The sequence below is a fragment of the Anoplophora glabripennis genome, unplaced genomic scaffold, assembly GCF_000390285.2.
Source record: "Anoplophora glabripennis isolate ALB-LARVAE unplaced genomic scaffold, Agla_2.0 scaffold39, whole genome shotgun sequence".
Classification (NCBI taxonomy): Eukaryota; Metazoa; Arthropoda; class Insecta; order Coleoptera; family Cerambycidae; genus Anoplophora; species Anoplophora glabripennis.
The window spans coordinates 974,359-999,225 of NW_019416254.1; the positions used below are offsets into that span (position 1 = coordinate 974,359).

Here is a 24,867-nt window from a genome sequence, read left to right on the forward strand (position 1 = left end):
CTCTAAATATGTGATGAAACAATGGGGCCAATAACTTTAATATTAACAGCGATAAATGATTTCTAATAATTTCTAATTCGTTTGTCTAATTCTATTGCTTCATGTTATTTAGAGTAATATAGATTAAGTTTTTTCCCTATTAATTGATATTTTTCCAACTCCGAAGTAAAATATTATCTAATTAAATAAATGTTTGTGTCAAGTGAATCAGTTGCGGGTTATTTTTCTTACACTATTTTTGCCTAACCAAATATCGCACACTGAAAATAGCAGGTAAGTAAAAAATCCGCATCACTATATCATGCACTTCAATTGAAAACTCTGGTGAAAAAAACGTATGTCAATTTTTTTGAAAAATGATATTTCTGCATATATAGGTTTTAAAATGTGGGCTGAATAGAGACTCAATAATAAAATAACATTTATCCCGTGCTATACACTAGTGCAAGAACGGGACAAGTTACATGACACTTATCCCCTTTTTGTACTACCTATGCGTTGATTTTTTCCGCCCAGTATATTCTCTGACCATTTGGTTACCTTAAATATTATTATTTTTATACGTAATAAGTAAGGCTGTAAGAGAGAGCCGCAATTCAATGGCGTGCCAAGAGGGGCAACTGAGCCGCTGCCTCAGAATGCTTTTCACGTTCATATCACGTTAGTATACTGTTGTTTGTTATCGTGCGGATGTTGCGTAATTAATTTCTATCCGTTGGTGTTTATGGTGGTGTATTGTAGACAATTTAATTTGTTACTTTTTAATAATGCGCACGCCTATGTCCCGCGGCTCAGTTCTGACAGCCCTATTACCATTAACACGTTACCACAATAAAAATTACACAAAAGCTACAAAATGTGGTGATAGGTAAATGTTCGGGAGAAAGAGTTTATATTCAATTTAGTAATTCGTAACGTCTCCTTTGACCCATGTAACTCGCGAATTCTCTTTGGCATACCTAGTGCCAACTAAAGGATATACAAAACTCCGGAATAAAAAATTGCCAATCCTTCCAGATTTTTCTTTTAAGATCAGGAAATGTCCTCTGGATGTTGTTCCGTATGGACCTTTTCATAAGGTGTCATAATTTTGTAAGTTTAACCGTATGACAAAGAATGCGACTAGAAAATGGAATTTCCGTCGCCATATTAGTCTGATGTGGTGCGCAATAGTTACTCTTCAAGATATCACAATATACATATACCTATCTGCATTAACCACCAACTTTTGATTTAGTTTAAGCTAAACGCTTATTCCACTAGAGTTCCTTCAGCAATCGTTTTCTATTGTTTAAGGTACGGTATATGTTTCTGGGCTGGTTCGACTTCTAATCATACTGTGTTTATTTCACAAAAAAGAGTTATTAGAGCTATTGCCGGAATATCTTCTATGGAATCATGTAGACCTTTTTTTAGGAAATATGGAATTTTGACGTTAACATCATTGTATATTTATGAATTATGTATTTATGTATTTAACAATGTGCGCTCATTTGTATTAAATGAAGATATTCATAGTTATAATACACGTCGTAAACATGACTTTTACATTTCATCAGTAAAGTTTAATGTAACCAAAAAATCCCCAAATTACATCGGACTACAAATATTTAATCGTCTTCCAGATCATTTAAAATCGCTACAGAATATTATAAAGTTCAAAAAGAAATTAAAAATTTATCTGATAGATAAGTCTTTTTATTCACTGTCAGAGTACATGTAATTTTATGGGTCTATGTGCATCAATGTCTGAAATGTTCTGATCTGTTAATATTTTATTATGTAGAAACCTACTTTATAAATAAGTTTGATTGTTTTTATTTTTATGTATATACATATTACAGTATATTTTTAATGCGTGTATGTTTGCTCTCTGAATACAGTTAAACCTGTAATCTCTTTTAATTGACTATTCCTATACAATGTATATTGTCAAAATGGAAAATAAACTATTATTATTATTATTATTGCCCTGACGAAAACGAAAACATTATTTAGCTTTAACGTTACTAACTGTTGCCTAATCGTTAGATTAGTTAACCAAACATTTAATTCTACCAAAAGCCCTGACTTAAGTGTTATTTTATTTGTTTTTACAGCAATAATACCTACTTAATGTAATTTAACTGAAAAATATGTTTCAATAGCTTCAACTTTAATTCACGTTCTTAGAATTATTGCTGTAAAGCTTCCCGTCCATTCATTTTATTGGTTATTTAACACTGACCTACTAATGGTTCTCACAGCAATGGAAATATAGCCGAATAGAACAAATAAAACGTCAGAATTGCCAATCGCAATCAGTGTGCGTTCTGGCATTTACGATTTTAACACAAAGAGCAGACTTGGGGTTCTGCACAGCACACATAAAGAGAAAATGTAATTCTAGAGTAAGACACTTTTATATCATCGGATTAAATGGGATATACTCCGTTTCCGCCTTAAAAGCCATCGACTCTCTACTGGCAGATCTTTATTTCAAACATAAAATCCAAGACGCTTCGATTCGATGCCTGAAGATATAACGCAATAAAATAAAGAAAACAGACTTCATAAATCTGATATAAAAGTACGCAAAAAAAATCAATTCTGAAAATACAGATGATATCGCTTAGTTGCAAGTATGACCTATTTTTTACAATGTATCGCAAGCATCCAGATATCTTGAAAAATAGGGTAAATATGAAACAACACTCGAATAAAAGTTAGCTACATATCTAATAAAAACTAAAGGTCTCACCACAAAAACGCGGTCTGCCGCTTCGGACAGCGATTTCTGCTATATCAAATTTCTCAACCGCCTTAAAAGAAATAATGTGGGTTTAATAAATTTAGGCAAAATTATATAACAGTGTAAATATAACTACTATCTCAATGCCAACAGAGGAAAATCTGGTTAATCGCAATGTAATATTCGTTATTCGAAACGTTATTCGTAATACACTTAAATAAAAAAAAAATTGTAGTTCTTTAGCAAAAGATATATGTATTTTAATGCAACTTTTTGTGGCAACAGAACTTTATTACTTCCTCTTTATGTCGTAGAATGTAAGGGAGCGAACTTTCGAAGACCTTTACAACGTCCGTAGCAGCTCTGCAACCTATAGAAAGAATTCGAAATTTGGAAAAATCGCGGATGTTTCCAAAATTCCACATGTGGCTCCACGACGCGATCGGCTACCCTCGCTCCAGACTTCCATAACGATGCAAGCAGACTAGCAGACGAGTGCTGTATGCTTTACACGATATCCAGAAGAAAGAATCACCGACCTTTCCAAATTTCGACCGTCGAGCCGTCAGAACGAGATAAAACACGCTAAACATACCCATTCCATCGGATGACGACAACGGCCTTGTGCCAAAGCTTTCCCCGAGATCGCCGATAAAGTCGGCGTAAACGAAAATTTCACTCCACATCCGAAATTTTCGCGGAATGGATTAACTTCAAAATTCACCCCGTGCGAGACCTCCGGGTCAATATTAACTCCACATTAACTATTAAGTTTCAGACTCCAAACTTCAACAAACAGCAAAAGGTGCAGAAGTTGCCCACCGAAATGGACCGGACCTCACATCAGCCTGATTACCGGAATCTACCTCGCTAACGAGTGAACACGCACCCTTGTCAATTGCGCTTATTTAACCAGGGCATAATACCTGGCCAGAGTGTGGACTCGACTCAAAAAAGAATTCGCATTGAATCCGCTGCATTTATGTCATATTAAACAAGTCTCAATAAATCACATATTTAAACTGCAACTAGAGTTATTATTTTTCACCACAAAACCAGAGCTCAACGCTCGCTCAGCTATACACTGAAAACCAATCTTTCTACAATCTTCCGTACAGGCACTTTACGGAGTCCGTACTAGTGCATAAACTTTAGTGTGTAATAATAGACAGTAAAACAAAAGTGCTATTCAGGGTTAACAAAAAAACACAAACCTTAAACACCTTCCAAAGTGTCCTAAATTGGAAAAAGCAAGTCTCAGTGCTCCAGACGCCATGTAGGTCGCACGAACCACTCAACAAATTAGACTGGGGACTGTCCACCTGAGTACTTTGAACTCACGATGGTGGAGGATCAGAAATCTTATTTTCCGTCAAGAAAGAACAAAATGAAATGCCAGGGAACCCTTTAATCACCGAGGAGGCGTCTAACGCTCTAGCACCGGGGGTGAAAAAGGACCCTGGACACTACGATCCCTACAACTTCATCATGCGGGTCTACAACCCCTTAAATATGCTCAGAGAAAAGACAAACAGGTCACCTCAACCGGGACCTAACGGAAATGAACCAAATCCGCATCCTGGCGTCCAACGTGGGGCCGCAGCGGAGGACAAACAGCCTATATACTTAAGGCGCGACAAGGCATTCAACGACTTATGTTGGTAGGCCCTAACCACCATTCAGTGCAGGAATTAGGGAAATTTGGAAACCCTCATTAATTAGGAGGGTGGTCATCTCTCACGTTGACCCAAGCCAACATTCTTCCACCCTACAATACCTGCACAGAGGGTGCCAATACTCCATCCAAGCATAGCTAATCTATGGTCTACCGGCCGCAGGAATCGAACCCGGACAGAATTAGCACACATCGATTTAAGTACTGACGCCTTAAACCGTGCGGCTATCGACAGAATTAATTTTAATTAATTAATCAATTGATTAGGTAATTTTGTTATAGCCCAAAATAACATTTATAATGTTCTTTGACAAAATGAATTAATCGAAAATATGTATATATTTTGTAATAGTATCGTGTAAATGTGAAACAAAATGATTTTTTAATTATCTACATAACAGATTAACATGATTAACTTTAACTTTTTAAATATGTATTATTTATTGACAATAATCTTGTTAGTGATTCAAGTGACGTGCAAAATATAAGTTTATAGTATAGCTGGGATCCTAGGGCCTCCGGTATAAAAGCCACACATGCACATGCGCCACTGATGCATATTCGAACAAACTGGCAAGTTGCTCAAATAATCCCTCATATCAATTTTGGGGTAGATTTTTTATGCTTATAACTTTAAAACAATATCTTCTAGAAACTTTTGTTTTGGTGAGTCAACTAAACTCATTACTGATTTTCAGGTCACTTTGTTGTCAAGATATATGCTATTGAATATGAAATTTGAAATTTATGCGTCAAATTTTGTAAATTTTTAAACCCAATTAGCACAAAACCCTTTTCTCCAATCAAATTCGTTTTATTGCAGTTAGAAAGAGCAGACTTCATCCTCTTAGAGCCATGTTGTTTCATTTTAGAGACTCGGCCTTCAAGATCAGAAAAAATACTTTGAAAACTTGATTACGTGTCGTAACATACAATTATATAAACATAATACAGGGTGTCTCGTAATTAGCTGCCAACCCTGAACAGGCCGATTCTATGATCAAAACTAAGTAGAAAAGTTCATATGAACATGGGTCCGGAAATGCTTCCTAAGGGCACAGGGAAATCATTTTTTTGCAATATCTCTCAATCGCGTTGTGATAAATGAATGAAATTTGGTATACACAGCTAAATTTTGATGAGCAATTTGATGGACTAATCCATTTATTTCCACAAGGTCCATTGGGGTGGGTACGGGGGGGCCCTTGGTACTTTGCGTGTGTAACTTTTTCATCTTTGACTTTTTAACAAATTGGACAGCAAATTCCGTTTTCCCGAACTGTTTTACGTTAAAAAGGTACTCTTGTTTCAAATCGTTATCTTTAACGGTTTCTGAGAAAATCGCTCTTGAATTAATCCCACTTTGGTCAATTTCATAGTAATTTAAACAAAAAATAATAATAATAATTTAATACGTAATCAGTAATACACATTATTGATGTAGAACAATTATGATATGATGATTTGTTTATGGCTTTTGCGATGGTAATGCTGCGCGGCAGAACGCGAGTACGGCAGAAGGTTTCCAAACAGAAGGCTGACATCAAGGAGGACATTCCTCACTGTATTCCGCAATTTAGCTGCAACCGTCACTTTTCGAAGGGATCATAAGATGGAAACTTAATTTTGATAACAGACAACAAGCTATTTTAAAAACTGTTCAAAAAACCCTCCACCTTCTCTGATACAAAGTCTTGCCCTACGTGTAACACTTCTCGAAGCTATTAAGATGCTAAAACGGTTTTGACGAATTTCATTGGCTGCATCATTGATACGCTGCAGCAATTCCTCACGGGTATCGACTTCGGTGGCGTAAACTTTTTGATTTAGATATCCCCAGAAAAAGAAGTCCAGCGGGGTTAGGTCGGGAGAACGCGGCGGCCAAGCTACCGGTCCGTGCCTCCCTATCCACCGTCCAGCGAAATTTTCGTTTAGGAAATTTAGAACATTGCGACCACTATGTGCCGGGGCTCCATCGTGTTGAAAAAACATGTTACGTCGTAAATTTAGAGGCAGATCATCGAGAATTTGGGGAAGATTTTCTTGAAGTAAGTTTAAATAAAGATTTGAATTGAGACGTTGTGGAATTTCAATAGGTCCAATCAGAGTGTCGTGAATTATTCCCGCCCATAAATTTATGGAAAACCGTTGCTGGAAGTTTGTTCTCCGAACAACATGTGGGTTCTCTTCTTCCCAATAATGAGAATTATGAAAATTTAATTTTCCATTTCGGGTAAAAGTAGCTTCGTCACACCACAAAATTTTGGAAGCTTGCTCGTTGTCCAGCGACAAAATCCAGCGACAAAATTGCATACGTGGCGCAAAATCTTCTGGTATCAAGCCATGTACACGTCGATAGTGATAGGCATGTAGACCTTGTCGCTTTAATATTCTTCCAACCTGAAATGTTAGTAGCACATCTAATCAATTCTGTTAAGGAAATCTTTAAGATATGTAGTACCGTTGGCCGAGGAACATTTATTTGCCTTGAAATGTTCCGTATGCTAGTCGTAGGATCTTGTTCAATAGCGTCAAGGACCTCCGCTTCCCTATTAATCCTGGGACGTCCTTGACCCGGTGCCTTTCGAAAAGTGGCGGTTGCAGCTAAGTTGCGGAATACCGTAGGGAATGTCCTCCTTGATGGCAGCCTTCGGTTTGGAAACCTTCTCCCGTACTCGCGTTCTGCCGCTGCAGCATTACCATCGCAAAAGCCATAAATAAATATCATATCAACTAACTCTTGTCCCGTAAACTCTTCCATTTTTTTCGCTTAGAACTATTAAATTGGCAATCGGGTTGACAATACTTTGACATAAGAATACCTTGATAATTTTGTTTAAATTACTATGAAATTGACCAAAGTGGGATTAATTCAAGAGCGATTTTCTCAGAAACCGTTAAAGATAACGATTTGAAACAAGAGTACCTTTTTAACGTAAAACAGTTCGGGAAAACGGAATTTGCTGTCCAATTTGTTAAAAAGTCAAAGATGAAAAAGTTACACACGCAAAGTACCAAGGGCCCCCCCGTACCCACCCCAATGGACCTTGTGGAAATAAATGGATTAGTCCATCAAATTGCTCATCAAAATTTAGCTGTGTATACCAAATTTCATTCATTTATCACAACGCGATTGAGAGATATTGCAAAAAAATGATTTCCATTCCTCCCTCTTCAATGGGTCCTTGTGCCCTTAGGAAGCATTTCCGGACCCATGTTCATATGAACTTTTTACTTAGTTTTGATCATAGAATCGGACTGTTCAGGGTTGGCAGATAATTATGAGACACCCTGTATACAGGACAATGATTGTCAGTCGCACTGGAATTATCATACTTTGGAAGGGTCCATTTGTTATGGCTTTTTAAGTTTAATATACACTTGCTTTGCTTAATAAAGTCTATTTATATGCTCTAATTTGATTTAGGAACTCTTAATATAACCTACCACATTTCAGTATTTACGGTAAATGGATAGTTTATTTTCGTTAGGCAATTTTCCTGATATTTACAATATGATTATTGAAATTTATAATAAAGAATGCCAGATAACCCACATTCATTGAAATTTCATGTGGCACTACTCATATATAGGATTTTTAGCCTTAGCCTTAGTTAGGAATCTTTGACTTGTCCTTGTTGTTTTCGGGCTAGGTTCTGTGGAGACGGACCAGCCACCCGAACCCCTAAACGGTTCTTGTTGGTTCTAAAGCTGCTAGGGACGAAACTGCTCCTCAGACAATAGTAACGATCTGAGACGTTCCGAAGTGGCAAGTGTTTCGCATTTGCAGTCACCACAAAAGATGTCAGTGAAGAACAGCGAAATGTTTGGAAGTTTTGGATACGACCAATTAAAGGGGCTACTACGAATTTTGCTACAGTAGCAAAATGTGATGTGGAAAACTTTTCGAACGTTTTAGGAACAAAACGAATTTTACTTGCTAGCGTTCCAAATTGTCCGCCAATAAATGAAATTGTATAATTAACTTTAATTCTACGAAATTAAATAATTATTTAGTTTAAGCATCATTCAGCTAGTAATTGCAAATTTAATTTACCATGTTGCATTTGCTGCCAATGGTGCGCTAGCTAATTTTGCTGTTTCTATTTATTTAAGATAAGTGCATTATTTTTATTTTCATGCACATATTAGAATTTTTTACTGCATGAACAATGAAGATTATTTATGTTTCAAAATCTAATAATTAGTTTGGTTTTTCATAGGAGTTCACCGTAACAAAGAAAGCTTTATTACAAGAATTGGCACTGGTTTGCCAACTAATTTATTTTCTTTGTCTGAAATAATAAATACCTCGCAACTTTAATGTGCACTGGCATAGGTAAAATTACTTATACCGTGTGTCCGAAAAAAACTAAGACTCCGCCATTTTTGGTACGACAAAAGATTAGCGTTAACTGTTCTGATAATATTAACGATATTTTTACTTTTTAATTGTGTAGAGAAATTTCTTCTGAATTCACGAAATATGATGACGTTCGTGAAAAGATTTACAGTAAAATCCGCAAAATACTCGTGAATGAGCGTTTCAAAAAAATTAGAGAATTGCCAAGTGTGCCATGAAAATAATTGGAGGAATAAATGTAATTTCAGGCAAAACACGTCACATATCACGTCTCGTGACATCACGTTCACATTAAATTTAATTTTACAAAATCGGCAAAAAACCCAAACGTATTTTCCTGAAATAATCATTTAAAGTTTTATCTTTATTTGCTTCTAATTCATTAAATAGTAAATACTTAAGTGTAAATCGAGAATTGTTAAAAATAAAAATGTAAACGCATAAAATCTGTTTAAAAATTATCTAGAAGAATTAAAGCAAACGGCCAAACAATTGTGATGTAGAAGGAATTCTACAATGTTTGTGGTAAAAGTTAACATGTAGTAGTTGATATTTTAAAGAAATAATAAATATGAAAAATTGGTACCAAAACAAAAAAAAAATCTAAATATTACGAGGAAAGATCGATTTGTGAAATGTGATCCTTTTACAAACGTATCAGAAGAAATAATATTTTTAATTATTAAATCAATTTAATTTAAAATAAATAATAAAAAAAATATATGTTCAAAATACCAGTACCATATTTTTATATGCCTGTTCCATTTCATATTTAAATGCTTTCAACAAAACCGTACTTATCGCTTCCTAATTCTCACTGAATAAATAAACATGTCATCCATCAATCACAAGTGAAATGGAACAACTCAAAGCTGTCGAAAAGACGGAACTTCCAAAACCCCTAAATAAAAACACATCACTTAGGTACCTATATAACGTGTACCTTTTAGTAACCTAAAAAAGCTAATCTGACGTGTTTCGTTATATGTACTTACATTATTACCCGCATTTTGGCTTCAATAATACCAGTCTTCACAGAATTTAATAAAGCAGTAAAATAAACATTCCATGTTTTGGCACAGCTTTTCAGATTTTTCATAAATAATAAAGGAGAGAATTTCAAAAGCCGTCATATTTAAATTATAAAATGTAAGGTCCTGGTAAAGGCGACTATTAATTTTAAAATGAAAAGTTTCTTTTCATTTTGTGCATTTTGCAATTGATAAAATACACTGAAAATGAAGTGTTGGAGTGGAGAATGGAATGTTGCAATTTAAGAAAAATTATAATTATTAAGATATTCTATTTCACGCTTGTATTTTAAATTTTAAATAGGATACAGGACATCTCGGATAATGGAAATACAAAATTATTTCAAATGACTATTTATACGGATATGCAGCAGCAGCAGATTATAAACAATGCACAACAATGATAGTAGGTAGTCATCAGATACCTGTTCGTAACAATATTTTACTTTGAACTAGGATTATAAAGCTTGGCCCATGAACACAATGTAACGCAAATTATTTATATTCGATGAAACTAAATAATTAAATAAACAAATGTACAAATTTAATTTCACAGAACGTAACATTTTAAAGGTTCTATCACATTGTAATATAAATATGTGCATTAATACATTACAACACATCAATATAAAAATAGACAATTCTCTCAGCAACTAAAGCGATTTTTTTATATTTTTGATGTCTTAACTACAACTACACCTGTTTTAGGATATTAGCAAAAATGTTATTGAACATATTTTCTGTGTACATGCAGTTTTTCATGTAGCTGCGAAAATTTGGCAAACGTATTTACGATGGAGAATTGTATAACTCAGTGCCATTAATTTATGTTCCAAGAATGTTTTTTTAATACAGTAAATAATATAAATAAATCGTTATCAACATATTATGAATATAGAGTCTAGTTTGCAATTTGCAAGAGCATTGATCCTTCTTGTTATTTATTTCTTCATGATATTTTCATTTTTGCACTTATTGCAACAGGAATGTTTTTTTTTACACAGCTTTCGTTATTAATGATACATAATTCTGCTTATTTCGAATTTGCAAAGCATACCTGATATAGAAGCAGGTTTAAATATCAAATAGAAAAACATGACAAATCAAAATAACAAGGTCCTTGAAATTAATTCTTAAAAGTTGATCTACATTTCTTGTCTCTATATATAATATTTACTAGTAAACTACATGAATGAACATTTATTCCTTTCATCTGAAATTTTTAAAGAAATGATTCTTTGCAAATGCAAACATATTGTATAGACCGATTTGGACCTAGTGAATCCCACTTACGAAGACGAATGATTATGAATGTTACAAATATACGTTAATGAATATAAAAATTTGCTTAATTGCCTAAAAGCCAGTTAAACAAAAAATATATACGGGTGTTTCGATGTTTGCGTTACAAATTCAAGGGGAAAAATGAACTTTTCATCACACACATTAACAAAAATTAAATCGAGCTTTATTTTGATACACTGAGCCAAAACTACCGAAAACTACCCGGATATTGAATAATATTAGACCCAAAGATCGGAAATGTCGAGCCGGGGTTATAATAAAAATATAATTTTGAGTAGAAGAAATAAATAAAACAAGAATCTATAAAATCTCCTAGCCTATAGAAATTTTACAACCAATTTCATTACCCCTGAAGTTTAAATATATTAAAAAATATTTATCACAATGACTTGAAGTTTAAATAATAACTAATAAACTATGAAATTGTAATTCAAATTAGATAGGTATTGTTTACTAGAAATGCTAGTACAGTCCCAAAAAATAGATAAAAATAATATGCCTTGAACTCAGAGTTGGTTGAAAAATAAGCTAAAAATAAAATGCTGGGTTAGATACAAGTGACACCCAAAAAGAACATGTTATAGACCCACGTGTCTAATACGTAAGTATTATATGTTATATTAAAGTTATTTATAATAAATATGATAGTTTCTTTTCCTGTTTGGGTAAATTTACAGACAAATAAACGTCTACAACTGAAAATTATTAATTTATTATTAATATTCCCCAGGTATTCTGATTAAAGGAATTTTTATACACTAATATCATCCTTTGCTATACAAGGTGTCCGCAATTTTCACCAACAACGTTTAAGTACATATTCGCGACGATAAATAAATACGATCTACGAAAAAAAAGTTAAATAAAAAATTTTTGTGGAGTTACAGGCCTTCAAAGTTGTCAAAAATAAAACTAATTTAATTAATAATTTCATAGCCCTTTTACCGATCGCGTTAAAATTTGCGACATTTATTTAGACTATTACGGCGTATTATTTCTTAAGACTTTAGTCAAATCGATATACTGGGTGATAGTTTTCTTCGGTTACCTCTCCATTTTAGCGGTTAAAACTTTTACAGTGGTCGTATTTTTTAAAGCGGGAAGCAACATTGAAAAGATCGTTTTATTTAAAAAAAAATATTGTCTCTTGAGAAAATCGCCTACAGAATGCCATTCTTGAGAAAAGTGGCATTATTTGCAGGTCTGTACGTTTCGGTTGCGTAGCAGTGTCACGGATTTAAAACTTTGAGTTCAGTAGGCGATGAAAACAAGATGTTGATTGCTGTGGCTATCCGGTAATGTCATTATTGTCGTGTTTCTTTAGGATTCTGACTGTAAAAGTTTTGACCGCTACAAAAGAAAGGTAACTGGAGAAAACTATCACCCAGTACATCGATTGAAACTTTGAGAAATAATATGCCATAATAGTCCAAATAAATGTGCCAAATTTTAAAGCGATCAGTAAAAGGATTATGAAGTTATACTGGTAACTCAAAAACCAAAAATTTTTTATTAAACTTTTTTTTCGTAGATCGTATTTATTTATCGTCGTGAATATACAGTTAAACGTTGTCGGTGAAATTTGCGGACACCCTGCATATGGAAGGTAGCAAAATGGGTTATTATAAAAATTATTTGCCTTTTTTCTGAAAAAAACGTTTCAAATACTTAGTTGGCTTCTTGATATTCATATTTTCATTTTTACCATTTACTATTTAATTTTATGTACAAAATATTTATACCTTATTTGATTGATATATTGCCCCACATATGTATGTCTGTGTATTCATAGTATTTTTAATATAGATTTACTCTACTAATACCTGTACTTTAACCAAAAGATAACTAATTCCGGTTCCACATTTAGCATCCCATAGGAAGGGATGGCGAAATTTATACACCTACATATAAATAATAGATAATATGTATTATGATATTGGTTTCACCTTCGATATGTTGAAAAGAGGTTTTTGTGATAGTGTTATAGTTAACTTCAGAGGGATTAAGTGAAAATGTTTAAAATGAATAAGTTTATAACAGTAATGAGTTTTGCACTCTTAAGTGCTAGAACCCTTTGTGAAGATTCCTGTCCACTGGATTCTATTAAGCCAAGTCTAAATGTAACACAGGTATTTATTTACTTGTAATTTCAAAATACATGTTTTGAATTATTTAATTAATTACTATCAACTGTTTAAACACGTTCAATCATTGGTTATTTTCTGGAAATTCATATTCATATATATCGTTTAATATTATAAGTTATTAAAATAAAGCTCTTAACTGCATAAACCATAAGTAAGTAGTCTCAATATGCACGCGCTATATACATAATCTTAGGGAAATTGCTACACAATTCTGTCATATGCAGTAAAATATGAGAGTGATTACAAAAATTAAATTTGTTTAATTGCGGTAACTGATGCAAGAAGGGGATAAACACCAATATACAAATTCTTCAGAAAAGGCAAAAGAAGTTTTAAGTCAGGATTTTTTGTTACATTATTTGACTGAATAACATTAGCATCTGAGTTCGAGGAAAATATTCGCATATTTGTCACATGATTTTTGTATGTGGCCACTATAATACTACACATTTTGATATTTCCATACTCATTGACAAGTTCTTCCTGTTATTTGGGTGGGCCAGCATATTTCTAGATGCGCCATAGCTCACCCAGGCCCTCCCATGGTTGCACGACCATTCAGAAATTAACAGTCTGATTATTTAACCAAGTCTTAACCAGTATTTTAATACTCACCCTTACACAAATACTCTTTGACGGATCCATTGATCTAAATATTTTTTAATTGACACAAACCGAGAAGACTCATAGCTCTAAATAGTTCATATCCCAAACTTTGTCTTTATTACTTTGTCTTTAAATTGTAATTTTAATGATGGAAAAAAATGTTTGAAAATTCAATCCCTATGAACATAATATTTCACATTCCCTAACAAAATTATGCACACAAGAAAACATAAACTAAAATTAAATATATTTCAGATGATTGGAAGATGGCACGAATATAAGAAGACAACCAATTTTCTGATTGATAATGTATGCACCACATACGAAGTAACTTGCCCGAATAGTGAAATATCCGCTTGTAATGTAAATTTATTACCAAATGGAACAAATACAGGCTATACAAACATTTTAACAGTAAATGGAACATCTACAGTGTGGGGCAAACTTACAATATTTTTTAATGTAGATTCAGCAGACCAATTTGCTATTCTCTGGAACTGCAAAGACGACACTAAAGATTGTAAGTAAAATATGTTTTCACATTTAAGATGTGTAAAGTATTTTGAAGAAATTGCAGGAAATAAGTAGGTAGTTAAAAAAAAATACTGTGCATATGTGACACCGTTTCTTATTTAGTGTAAATGTTATCAATAAAATTTTTATTTATTTTTCAGTTATAGGTTAAATAAGTTTTACCATTCCTTGGTAATCACCAAAATAACGAGTCAGTGATCCTAACTAAGCCACAGGTTACGTCCAAAATTGAATATTTAAAATAACAAATTTTCTCCTGTCTTCTAATAAATCCTTTCAAATAAATAATTATGTGTAGTTTAATAACTTTTAAACAATGCAAATTTTGTAAATGTGGAGATGCAATCAGAATAAGAACGAATTTATTACATTATATAAAGAGTTAAAAATATTTGGAAATACGTAATAAGTAGCAACAACCTATCAAGTACAATTTTTGTAATTCTCCAGCAAGCTACCCATTAAATGAATGGTCATATAGCCATCAATACTATCAATCATGTTAAATAACTTTGATCTTAATGGAATTTAGAAATGCAAATCAAACAGTGGGTGAGATGTAACCAACAAAATGTGTTATAATTTAATTGCCTTTGATTCTCAAGGCTTGTTGCATAATTAAATAGCAAGACTATTCATCAGTCAGCTGACCTATGGTGTACTACCATGAGAACTAATAAGTTCAAAACTGATCTATGTTTGGTGATCCTGCTTGTTTGAAAACTAGGTGCTGGTTTTCTTATTGTAGAATAGAAACTAGAGTTGAAAGTGGACTGTTTAATTTGAATAAATGGGAGACAATACTAATACACGTGCATGTCGTTTTAGCATTCCTACTAGTAGGACAATTCACACAAAATAAAGAAATATTTATTATGTAGTAACAATCTTAACACTGCCGATGGTTAATTTTAACTGTTTATTATATATATTGTGGGTATTCTATGTTGGACGCTGCTTTGGTCCGCACAGTAACCATTTTCCACAAATCATTAGTTGAAAATTAAATTTTTATGAATAACCATAAAAAGATTACTTTTATTTATTTACAATTTTTCTTCATTTCTGCTATATCTTAATTATAGAATTGCTTCTACATCATATTTTTTTTCTTCAATTGGTTCAGACAAAGTAAATCGGGAAATATTTAACATTTTGTATACATTTGGGTGTAGTTTTGTATATAATTTAGGGGTCGGTTAAAGTTTTTTGGTACAAAATTAAGAATGTAAAAATAAATTTGAGATTAATTTCTTACTTTCCATTACTTTCCAGATGAACTTGCTGCGTTAGTGAGAGATCTATCTGATGAAGACACAATGAAGAAAATAGATACATTACTGGTTAATTCCGCAATCAAATATCAGTACGAATTGGAAATTATAAATAATACATTATGTAGTGGTGCCAAAAAATCAACAACACATGTACCCATATTACTTGTACTATTAGTTACAATATTTGCAGATACAACAAATACATAATTAAATTTTGTATTGTCATTTTGTAACATATATTATTTACTAGATTTAGATCATATTTTGCATACTTATTTTAAATTAAATAAATATCAATTAAATAACTATATGGGAAAATGTTTTCTAAGTTTCACAAATCTTATTTAATCAATAATAAATACAAAATATTAACAAGAATGTAATTCGTAAGTGACAAATAAAAAAAATTTTATAAACGCAAACCAGAACTGAAAAGTATGATATATCTTAAGAGAGTTTTATGTCAAATTTCAAGAAATGGAATTTTATTCAACCATTATTTATTAATTATAAATTTAATATGAATTTTATTTTGTTTTTGTATATTCTGAACTTTCATTTACACTTTTATGTAAGTATCTATTTTTATACAGTAGTTGTAATAATTTTATAATTCATCTTTATTAGACTTGCCAAATTATTTTTTAAATAAGTATTATGGCCATTGGATACTTTACAATAAATACATTAATAAATAACAATAACAATATTTTTTCCAATTAGATTTACTTCTGTTGCAGTATAGTATAAATTGTACAATTCAAATTAATTTTACTGGGAATATTTTAAAAATAAATGCCTATATTCCTATATTCAGTTAATTACTAAGACTTTTTTCTTTATTTATTAAAATAAAATTAAGAGGTTTTGTTTGAATTGCAATTATTATTATATAGGTAATTATGTAAGATACTAAAATTTTCCAGTAGGGAGTCCCCTACTGAAATACGAGTATCCTAATAAAAAAAAACATTTTTATTAGAGATTACAAACAATATCGCATCTTTTTTTAACTTTAAGATATCGTATATCAAAAAAATATATCCTATATAAAACATTTTATTTTCTAACACTAATGACCAAATAATACTTTCTGAAAATATAGGTTTTCACTCTTTAGACTATATATTAGTTGTTTCCGTTTAAATAGAGAAACTGCAAGAATAGATTAGTTGCCTGCCAAAAAATAAGTAGAATTTGCTCTTTAAACTTTTTTCCTGGGGGATGTGGTATTCAAGATACAAGATGTTCAAGCTTCCAAAAAATATATATTTCTTCTGTCATATCTTCATATTGCGCTGAACGATTTGAATGGAATTTACGACAGCATATTCATTTAATAAGATCTTTTATTGAATGTAATATTAACCTCGTGGCATTAATCAGTGGCATGCTACTGAAGGTGCCGCTTCGTTTTCCCAAGAAAAGAATACGCCACTAGCAATTTCTTGTAGAAATAATGTTACATTCAGGTACTGTTACGTTAAATGAATGAAAAGTGTTGGTGTTTTTTAATAGTAGCGACTGTTTAGGAGATAATTTACTTATTTGTCAACCATAATGTGCAAATTTAGTGCAATCAAACAAATAAAAGACTTTAAAAAGTTATAGCACAGTATTATCTACTTTACTCCTAATATTTACCATATTCATCTAAACTCTCTGTCACCTGTCATATTAACAAGTTTAGTTTGGTGTTTCTTTTTTTAATTTTCAACATATTTTGGATGGTGTAATGTATTTTGACACGTGTATTATTTTTATTCCATACACAAGCCTATTAAAAAAAAGGACGCCATGCGGTACTAAGTATTATAATAATCTATAGTGGCTTTAAATTTATTACACAGATTTATTAAAGTAAACTGTGTTATTGTAAGAACCAGTCAACCAGTTGTATACCAATAAGATCTCTATTCTAGACTCAACTATGAAATATAGCAGAAAAAATGTTGGAACTTGTTAATTCGTGACTTCCTTAGAAATGAGGTGCTAATTTCTTTTCTAAGAAATTCTAAATATATTACGTTGAATATCATTTCAATTTGTTATAATTTATACCTAATGGACCACCCAAACAAGGGAAGAAACTCTCGCTGAGCATGGACATATATCGAACTATGACATAATTATACTTTCTGTGGACTGGGATAAATGTCGCATATTTTAAAATTTTAAAATAGTAGAAAAAAGCGTGTACCCACATTTTTTATAAACTACATTAGATAAATACCCTTCAAATGTGGATAACTTCTGTAAACTGCCGAAATGTCAAAATTAAATATGAAAAATTAACCTCTACTTGATATTTGTGTTTCCTAAAAGTAAGAGTGGAGTCGTCACACTACAGGTTTGTCATGGCAATGAAGTTAACGATTATAGAATCCTTTATCAAAATTTTGCTGATATGATAGACCTGTAGACATGATGCTAAATGCTGATATGATTTAGCTAATTATGATTCAATTAAAACTGAATTACATGGTATACACATTTGAGAAATTCATTTCAAGTAACAAGCAATTTAGTAATTTTTTTATGTCGACTTTTCTACTTCTTATTGTGTTGAAAAACAAAAAAAATATGTATTACTTGTGTACTGGATATTCGGAAATAGTGGTATTTCACTTTGAGGGTAGATTTGTCGACTCAAAATAAGACAAAAATTTCATATAAACATGGGTCCGCAAATCCATCCTACAGGAGGTAGACGCGTTTGAAGATGACTTTAAATAAATAGGTTTATGTCAATAACTTTTAACTGCTGTGAAGGAGGGATAAGTTTTGGACGATAAGTTACTACTAAGAAACATGATTACTTGAGGGTATTAGTTGATAACCCATGGCGTGCAAACACATTTTTATCAAATAAAAAAAAATTGTTCAGTTAATTTCTGGACGTTTTTGTACTACCTCTTTAGTAGTAGAGTTGGGCGATTCGAATCTTTTTAGTGATTCGGACCAAACGAATCCGTACCAAGGAAAGACTCGTACCATGAGATTCGTACGTTTCGTATCAGCACCACTGCGGTGGGCTGCGCTGCTAGCCATTCATTTCGTATTTCGTACCGGTACCGTTTGCTATTTTCTTGGATTGTGAGATTCTGAGTTCTGAGGTTATATTTAAATGGTTTTTAAAATTGTAGAGTCTTTAATTAAAATATATTAAATATTACAGGTGAGAATAACACATTATGAATAAAACCAGAAGTTTTATTTGGAACCACTTCGAAAAAATTTCGCCTATAAAGGCAAAATGTAATTTTTGTGCAACTTTTTTTTCAACTAAAGGTGGTTCAACTGCCAATTTAATACGTCATATTAAAAATAAACATCCCTCGGTTAATTTAAATCAGGATAATATTAGATTAACTAATACAGAACGTGGTGATGAAGATAATGGCAATATTGTCGATATCACCAAAGATACACAAGAATCACTAGAAAAACAAAATGTCGCAAATAATAATAATAGCTGCAATAATACAATGGCTAGTACAAGCGCCAAGAGGTCGAGGAAGACATATTCGCAGCAACGTATTGATGATCCTCAATTTACTAATAGGCCCGTTTCACAAAATAAAAAACATAAAATAGATATGCAATTACTAAAAATGATAGCGGCAGAGTATCACCCGTTCAGAATCGTTGAAAATACAGAATTTCAGAAATTAATAAATATGCTAAATCCCGGTTATACATTGCCCACAAGAAAAACCATTTCAAATAATTTACTTCCTCAATTGTATAATCAAGTGGCTGAAGAAGTTAGAAGGCAGTTAAATACAGCTACATCAGTATCAGTTACCACGGATGGATGGACATCGTTGAGTAACGATAGCTACATAGCATTTACTGTTCATTTTATTGATGGAAACTGTTGTATGAAATCTTTTTTGTTAGACTGCTTTCGATATTCTGACAGACATACTGCCGAAAATTTAGCGACTGAAACAAAACGCATCCTTCGAGAATGGTCAGTTGATACCAAAGTTGTAGCTATAGTCACAGACAATGCTGCAAATGTAACAGCGTCCGTCCGTGCATGCGGGTTGAAACACATGCACCTTCCCTGTTATGCACATACTTTAAACTTGATGATACAAACTGCTCTATTAGAAATTTCACAGGTGCAATCAAAAGTAAAGGCAATCGTCGCATTTTTTAAAAGAAGTCCTCTAGCAACTGCAAAATTAAAAGAAAAACAAAAACAAATGGGTTACAAGGAATTGACATTAAAGCAAGACGTTGTAACTAGATGGAATTCAACGTACGAAATGTTTGCTCGAATTCTAGAAATAAAAGAGCCACTAATCACAACGATAGCACTTTTAGAAAATTTTGATCACGAACCATTAACTAACATAGACTGGAAAATAGTTGATAATGCCTGTAAAGCGTTAGAATGTTTCAAGGAAATTACAGTGGAAATAAGCGCGGAAGAAAACGTAACAATATCCAAATTATTAGTATTAAGCAAAGCCATATTACAGCATTGTCAAAACCTCCAAAATGACGTTGATCAACCATTAGAGAGTAAAAATTTTGCAACAACATTGGTAAATCAAATACAAAAACGATTTCTAAATATTGAAGATAATTTACTTCTTGCCGAAGCTACATTTTTAGACCCTCGTTTTAAAAGACAGGGGTTTTCAAACGACAATACTTATAAAAAAGCCAAAGAATCCGTTGAAAAGCTTTGCGCTGGCGTTATACTCCAAGAAGAGGAAAATCAACTTGAAGTAGCAGATAATCCCAAAGCAGATACAGCCCAAAAACTTTCTATTTGGAGCGAATATGACAAAAAAACAAAGGATCAATTTACGGGGAATAAAAACTTAACAGCTGCAAGTATTTTAGAAGTCAATCGATACATTCAAGAGCCACTTTTAAAAAGATATGAAAATCCGTTGTTGTGGTGGTACAAAAGACAATCTATATATCCACGTTTATTTCAGACAATGAAAAAAAGATTGTGCATTGTAGCCACTTCGGTGCCAGCGGAGCGGGTTTTTTCTAAAGGGGGTCTAACGATTGAAGAAAAACGCTCAAGATTAAGTGCAAATAAAGTGTCACAACTCTTGTTCATAAATTTTAATGCAAGACACTTAAACATTTAAATAACTTTTTTAGTAATAAATAGCAGAACTTTTTTAGTTCTGCTATTTGTTATTTATCATTTTATTTTATTTGTTGTTATTTTGCCACTTAACATACTATAATTATTTTATATTATAATATGCCAAAGAGTCAGATTTGATTTTAGTCAATTATTGGTTGTGTTGCGTTTGTTTTGTTTTATTTTTGCATTGATATTTATTATTTAATATTTATGTTTCATATTGTTAATTTTATAGTGTAATAAAATGTATTATACCTATATTCTTTTAATTTGGTGGAACAAAAAATGTATTAGTTTATTTCACAAAATATCCGGTATATCAGTTCATTCGCAATGCGAGCGTCCGTGCAATTCGAATCCGACGCTAGAAAAGTAACTAAAGTAGAACAAAAGTCCGTGTTGTACCTACGCCACATCACGATACCGTTACCACAGTTCTGAATTCGTACTGAGATTCGTATCAATCCTAACTACCAACCGCACCGCGCTGTATTTCGTTCCAATGCGAGACTCTGACTCCTTATACGATAATACTGTCGCGATGCGGTGGTAAGAAATATACGAATCTTTTTTTTCTTAAGGATTCGTACCACCCGTATCACTGCAAAGATTCGTATCAATGATACGAATCATACGAGTACGACCCACCTCTATTTAGTAGTAACTTATCACCCAAAACTTATCCCTTTTCTACAAAGCAGTTCAAAGTTGTTGGCAAAAACCCATTTATTTAAAGTTACCTTGAAACTCATCTACAGCTAGGGTGGATTTGCGGACCCATATTTATATGAAATTTTTCTCTTATTTTGAGTCGACAAATCTACCCTCAAAGTGAAGTATCACTATTTCCGAACACCTTGTATACTGAAAACTGAGAAATAGAATATGTCCAAGTAAAAGTCTTAGTCTTGTCAAAGTGGACTCTGATAATGTGCCACAAACTGACTAGCGAAGATGTCGAGGGTGCAAAAAATGAATTTCTTTTATTGTTGATTAAGTGACCGTAATTTTGAATCACTATAAAAATATAGCTTTATAATTGTAAGAATATAAAATAAATTCAATTTTTAGGATAGAGTGCGCTATTTTTACATTCAACTGTCAATTTTGAATGCTACTTCTAATAATTCTAATATAATTAACACTAATTATATTTCTATTTTCCATTATCAACAAAAAAATTAAAAAGTACTTACAACATTTGTAGGCTGAACAAATGGAATCGCTATCCATTGCGTGATGATATTCATATACGGACTTTCCCAGCAAGTCGTCAGGTTCATAACCCAAGATGTTTTTCATGCTAAAAAAGTATGAAGCTGTATTACAAACTGTAGGTTAATTTATAACACAAAAAGATATAACTTTAGACCTGAGACTATGCGACAGATCTTTTAAAAATAAGTGGGGTTTTTCATATGAAGATTTCCTCAAACATGCTTGATTTTTTATATATGGAGTGTTAAATCAGAAGAAGATAATCTGGAAAGGTTTATAAATAAAATATGTACGAATTTCTTAACAAGTTGGGGAAAAATGGAACTCTAAATTAGGTAAGTTAGATGCTAAATTGTCCCAAGCTTGTGAATCTTTAAAAAATCTAAGTAGCTCTCTCACTTCTAATGCTGCACGTAAAAATGATCTTGAAAATTATTGTGACAATTTGGAAACAAAATAGTCTGTGACTAATCGATTTAAAAAAAAAAGAGGCGTATGACAATTATTGGTGATGTTCGTTAATTTTGGTTACCTATTGCAATATTTTTGAACTGAAATAATTAGCGAATGAGTTTCACTTCTTTGTTAATGTGCTTTTTGACATTTGTGTTTTGAAACCCTTATTATTGTTTATTTTTTGTGTTTGATATATTTTTACAGTTTATCTTTCGATATTACAATTTTTTTATCTTTGAGAAAAGTTTTTTTTGTGGAAAAGTCCAATTTGATTTTTGGTTAAACACTTATTTTGACAGAAAAGGTCCACACGGCATTGTCTAAACAAGTGAAGTAAGCTATTCGGGATCGTTGCGTCACCAACGTTAATAAACATTGCCAATTTATTTTACATAAAAATAAATGTAAATATGTAGTAATAATTTTTATATGTTAAAATAATATTTTTCAAATTAAATATTTTTTTGTATATTACATGTATTATTACCAAAGTCCAACTATAAATTTACCTTGAAAAAATAAATGGTGCCCGCCGCTTGACCTTCATTCTAGAATGTCCTCTTAGGCGCAAAAAGGTTGGGGATCTCTGCCTTAAGATGAACATTGTTTGACTTCATTTGACAAATTTAACAAATATATATTTTATTGAATTTGTTTGACTCACCTTCACTTTTAAAAAATAGTAAAAACATGCGAGAGCTGATAATAAAATCATTCTTAGAAGGCTTCATTCATTGCACCATTTGCTAAGCCCTTCTTAAGTATGAAAAGAGATGCCTAAATTTAAGCGATCCCTTTAACAGCTACTTAAAACATTTTTTAATTTACGCCATATTTGGAGCCTGTGCAAAAATTGCTCACAAACTCAGCAACTATGCAGGGCGGCAAGAAATACGAAATAGTTATATGCATGTGTATCACTGTACCTGTATTTTTAATTTAAAAGAAATATAAAAATGAATATATGAAGATGACTTAGATATTTTAGAAATTGTAGACTATGGGTTTTCAGACTATGGACGAGTTTAATTTTTTCAGACTATTTTGTCCTACAAAACAAACTTACTACATACTACCATTAATAGAGGATGAATTATAATTCCCTAATCACAAGTTAGTTTTTGTATATGTATATTTATGAATCAAAAATTATGTTATTATGCAATGGCTGGGCATTTAATTATTGTTGGTGGTATCGGAGATATGTATTCACAAACGATTTCTAGATGTTGAAAAGATTAATAATCAAAATTAATGCTTTTTACTTTTTACTACTATGGTCTTATGACCGGTCCGTGATGTGAAATGAGGAAAAACAAAAAAGACTGAAGGACCTAATATGAAGTAATGAATGTTAGTAAAAGTCACTAGACTTCTGCGTTGTTGCTGCTATAAAGATACACTTTACAAAGTACGATTTACCATTGTTGGGTGCAATAACAAATGAACATAATTTTAAAAATGGCTTTATTAAGTGTTCTTAGCATAATATTGGTGCAAACGGGCATTAATCAATATTTTTTATAACAATAAGGTTCTACTTCCTACGTAATCTGGTTTTCATTCATTATACCTGTTTGACTGAAAATAAATAACATCAATATATTTATGATGTTCATGAATAGTGAGGTTAAGGTATTTGTTCCCATGTTTACTTGAGAAGAGCAAATTCTACTGAATTCTGATTAAATAAATTAGACGTTACTATTGTCAAATAATAACCTTGAATCCATAATATACAACTAAATGTAAAATTTAACAAACGACCTCGCACAAAACCAATGGAAAAAGACTTTTCGTCAAATTGCTTGAAATTGTGGCATCAAGTAGGTGATATGATGTAGATCAAAAGTCCCCATGGGCCCGACCTCCGCCTATGCACGGTTTCGAAGATACATGAGCTGAAAGTCAATTAATATAGACAAATCTGCACTTAGCGTTCGTTACCCTATGTGTGTGTGTGTGTGTGTGTGTGTGTGTGTGTGTGTGTGTGTGTGTGTGTGTGTGTGTGCGTGCATACGTAAGCGTATGTGTGCGAAAGTGGGCACGTCTTCGCTCGAGTATAATAAAAAATCGCCATACTCAGTGATCCTCACTCTCATTGAAGTTGAACTGGTTCTCCGAGAATTGTTAGGAATAGAGGACCTATTATCTCAATGTTTTGATTTTGATTATTCATCCTGAAAAATCGATTATACTCATTAGAACTCGGAGTGAAGGATATTTCACATTATCTTCATATCTTGCATACCCTAAGTACCATCTAGTAGCCGCTACATGGGCACATGTTCCTAAAGGGTTTGCTTCTTGTTTACAGGTATAGAAGTAACCAAGAATGGGTTCATCTTCATTTTCAGTTTCAGGATGATTTACATACTCTTGAGTAAATGAGATCCATA

The 24,867-nt window shown here is 32.3% G+C and overlaps 2 protein-coding genes across 4 annotated transcripts in view; one reads left to right on the forward strand and one right to left on the reverse strand.

Annotated features, from left to right (window-relative positions):
• LOC108915638 (hypoxia-inducible factor 1-alpha) overlaps positions 1-24,867 on the reverse strand; it is a 253,783-nt gene that overhangs the window by 100,642 nt on the left and 128,274 nt on the right. For all 3 annotated transcript variants that reach the window (XM_023457103.1, XM_023457100.1, XM_023457102.1), the window contains exon 6: positions 21,991-22,097. In XM_023457103.1, coding sequence (XP_023312871.1) covers positions 21,991-22,097 — 107 coding nt within the window. The remainder of the gene's footprint in view (positions 1-21,990; positions 22,098-24,867) is intronic.
• LOC108915646 lies at positions 13,058-16,190 on the forward strand. The gene is made up of 3 exons (XM_018721743.1): positions 13,058-13,234; positions 14,114-14,378; positions 15,668-16,190. Exons 1-3 carry the CDS (start codon positions 13,118-13,120, stop codon positions 15,874-15,876), a joined length of 591 nt encoding a protein of 196 aa, XP_018577259.1. The 5' UTR covers positions 13,058-13,117; the 3' UTR covers positions 15,877-16,190.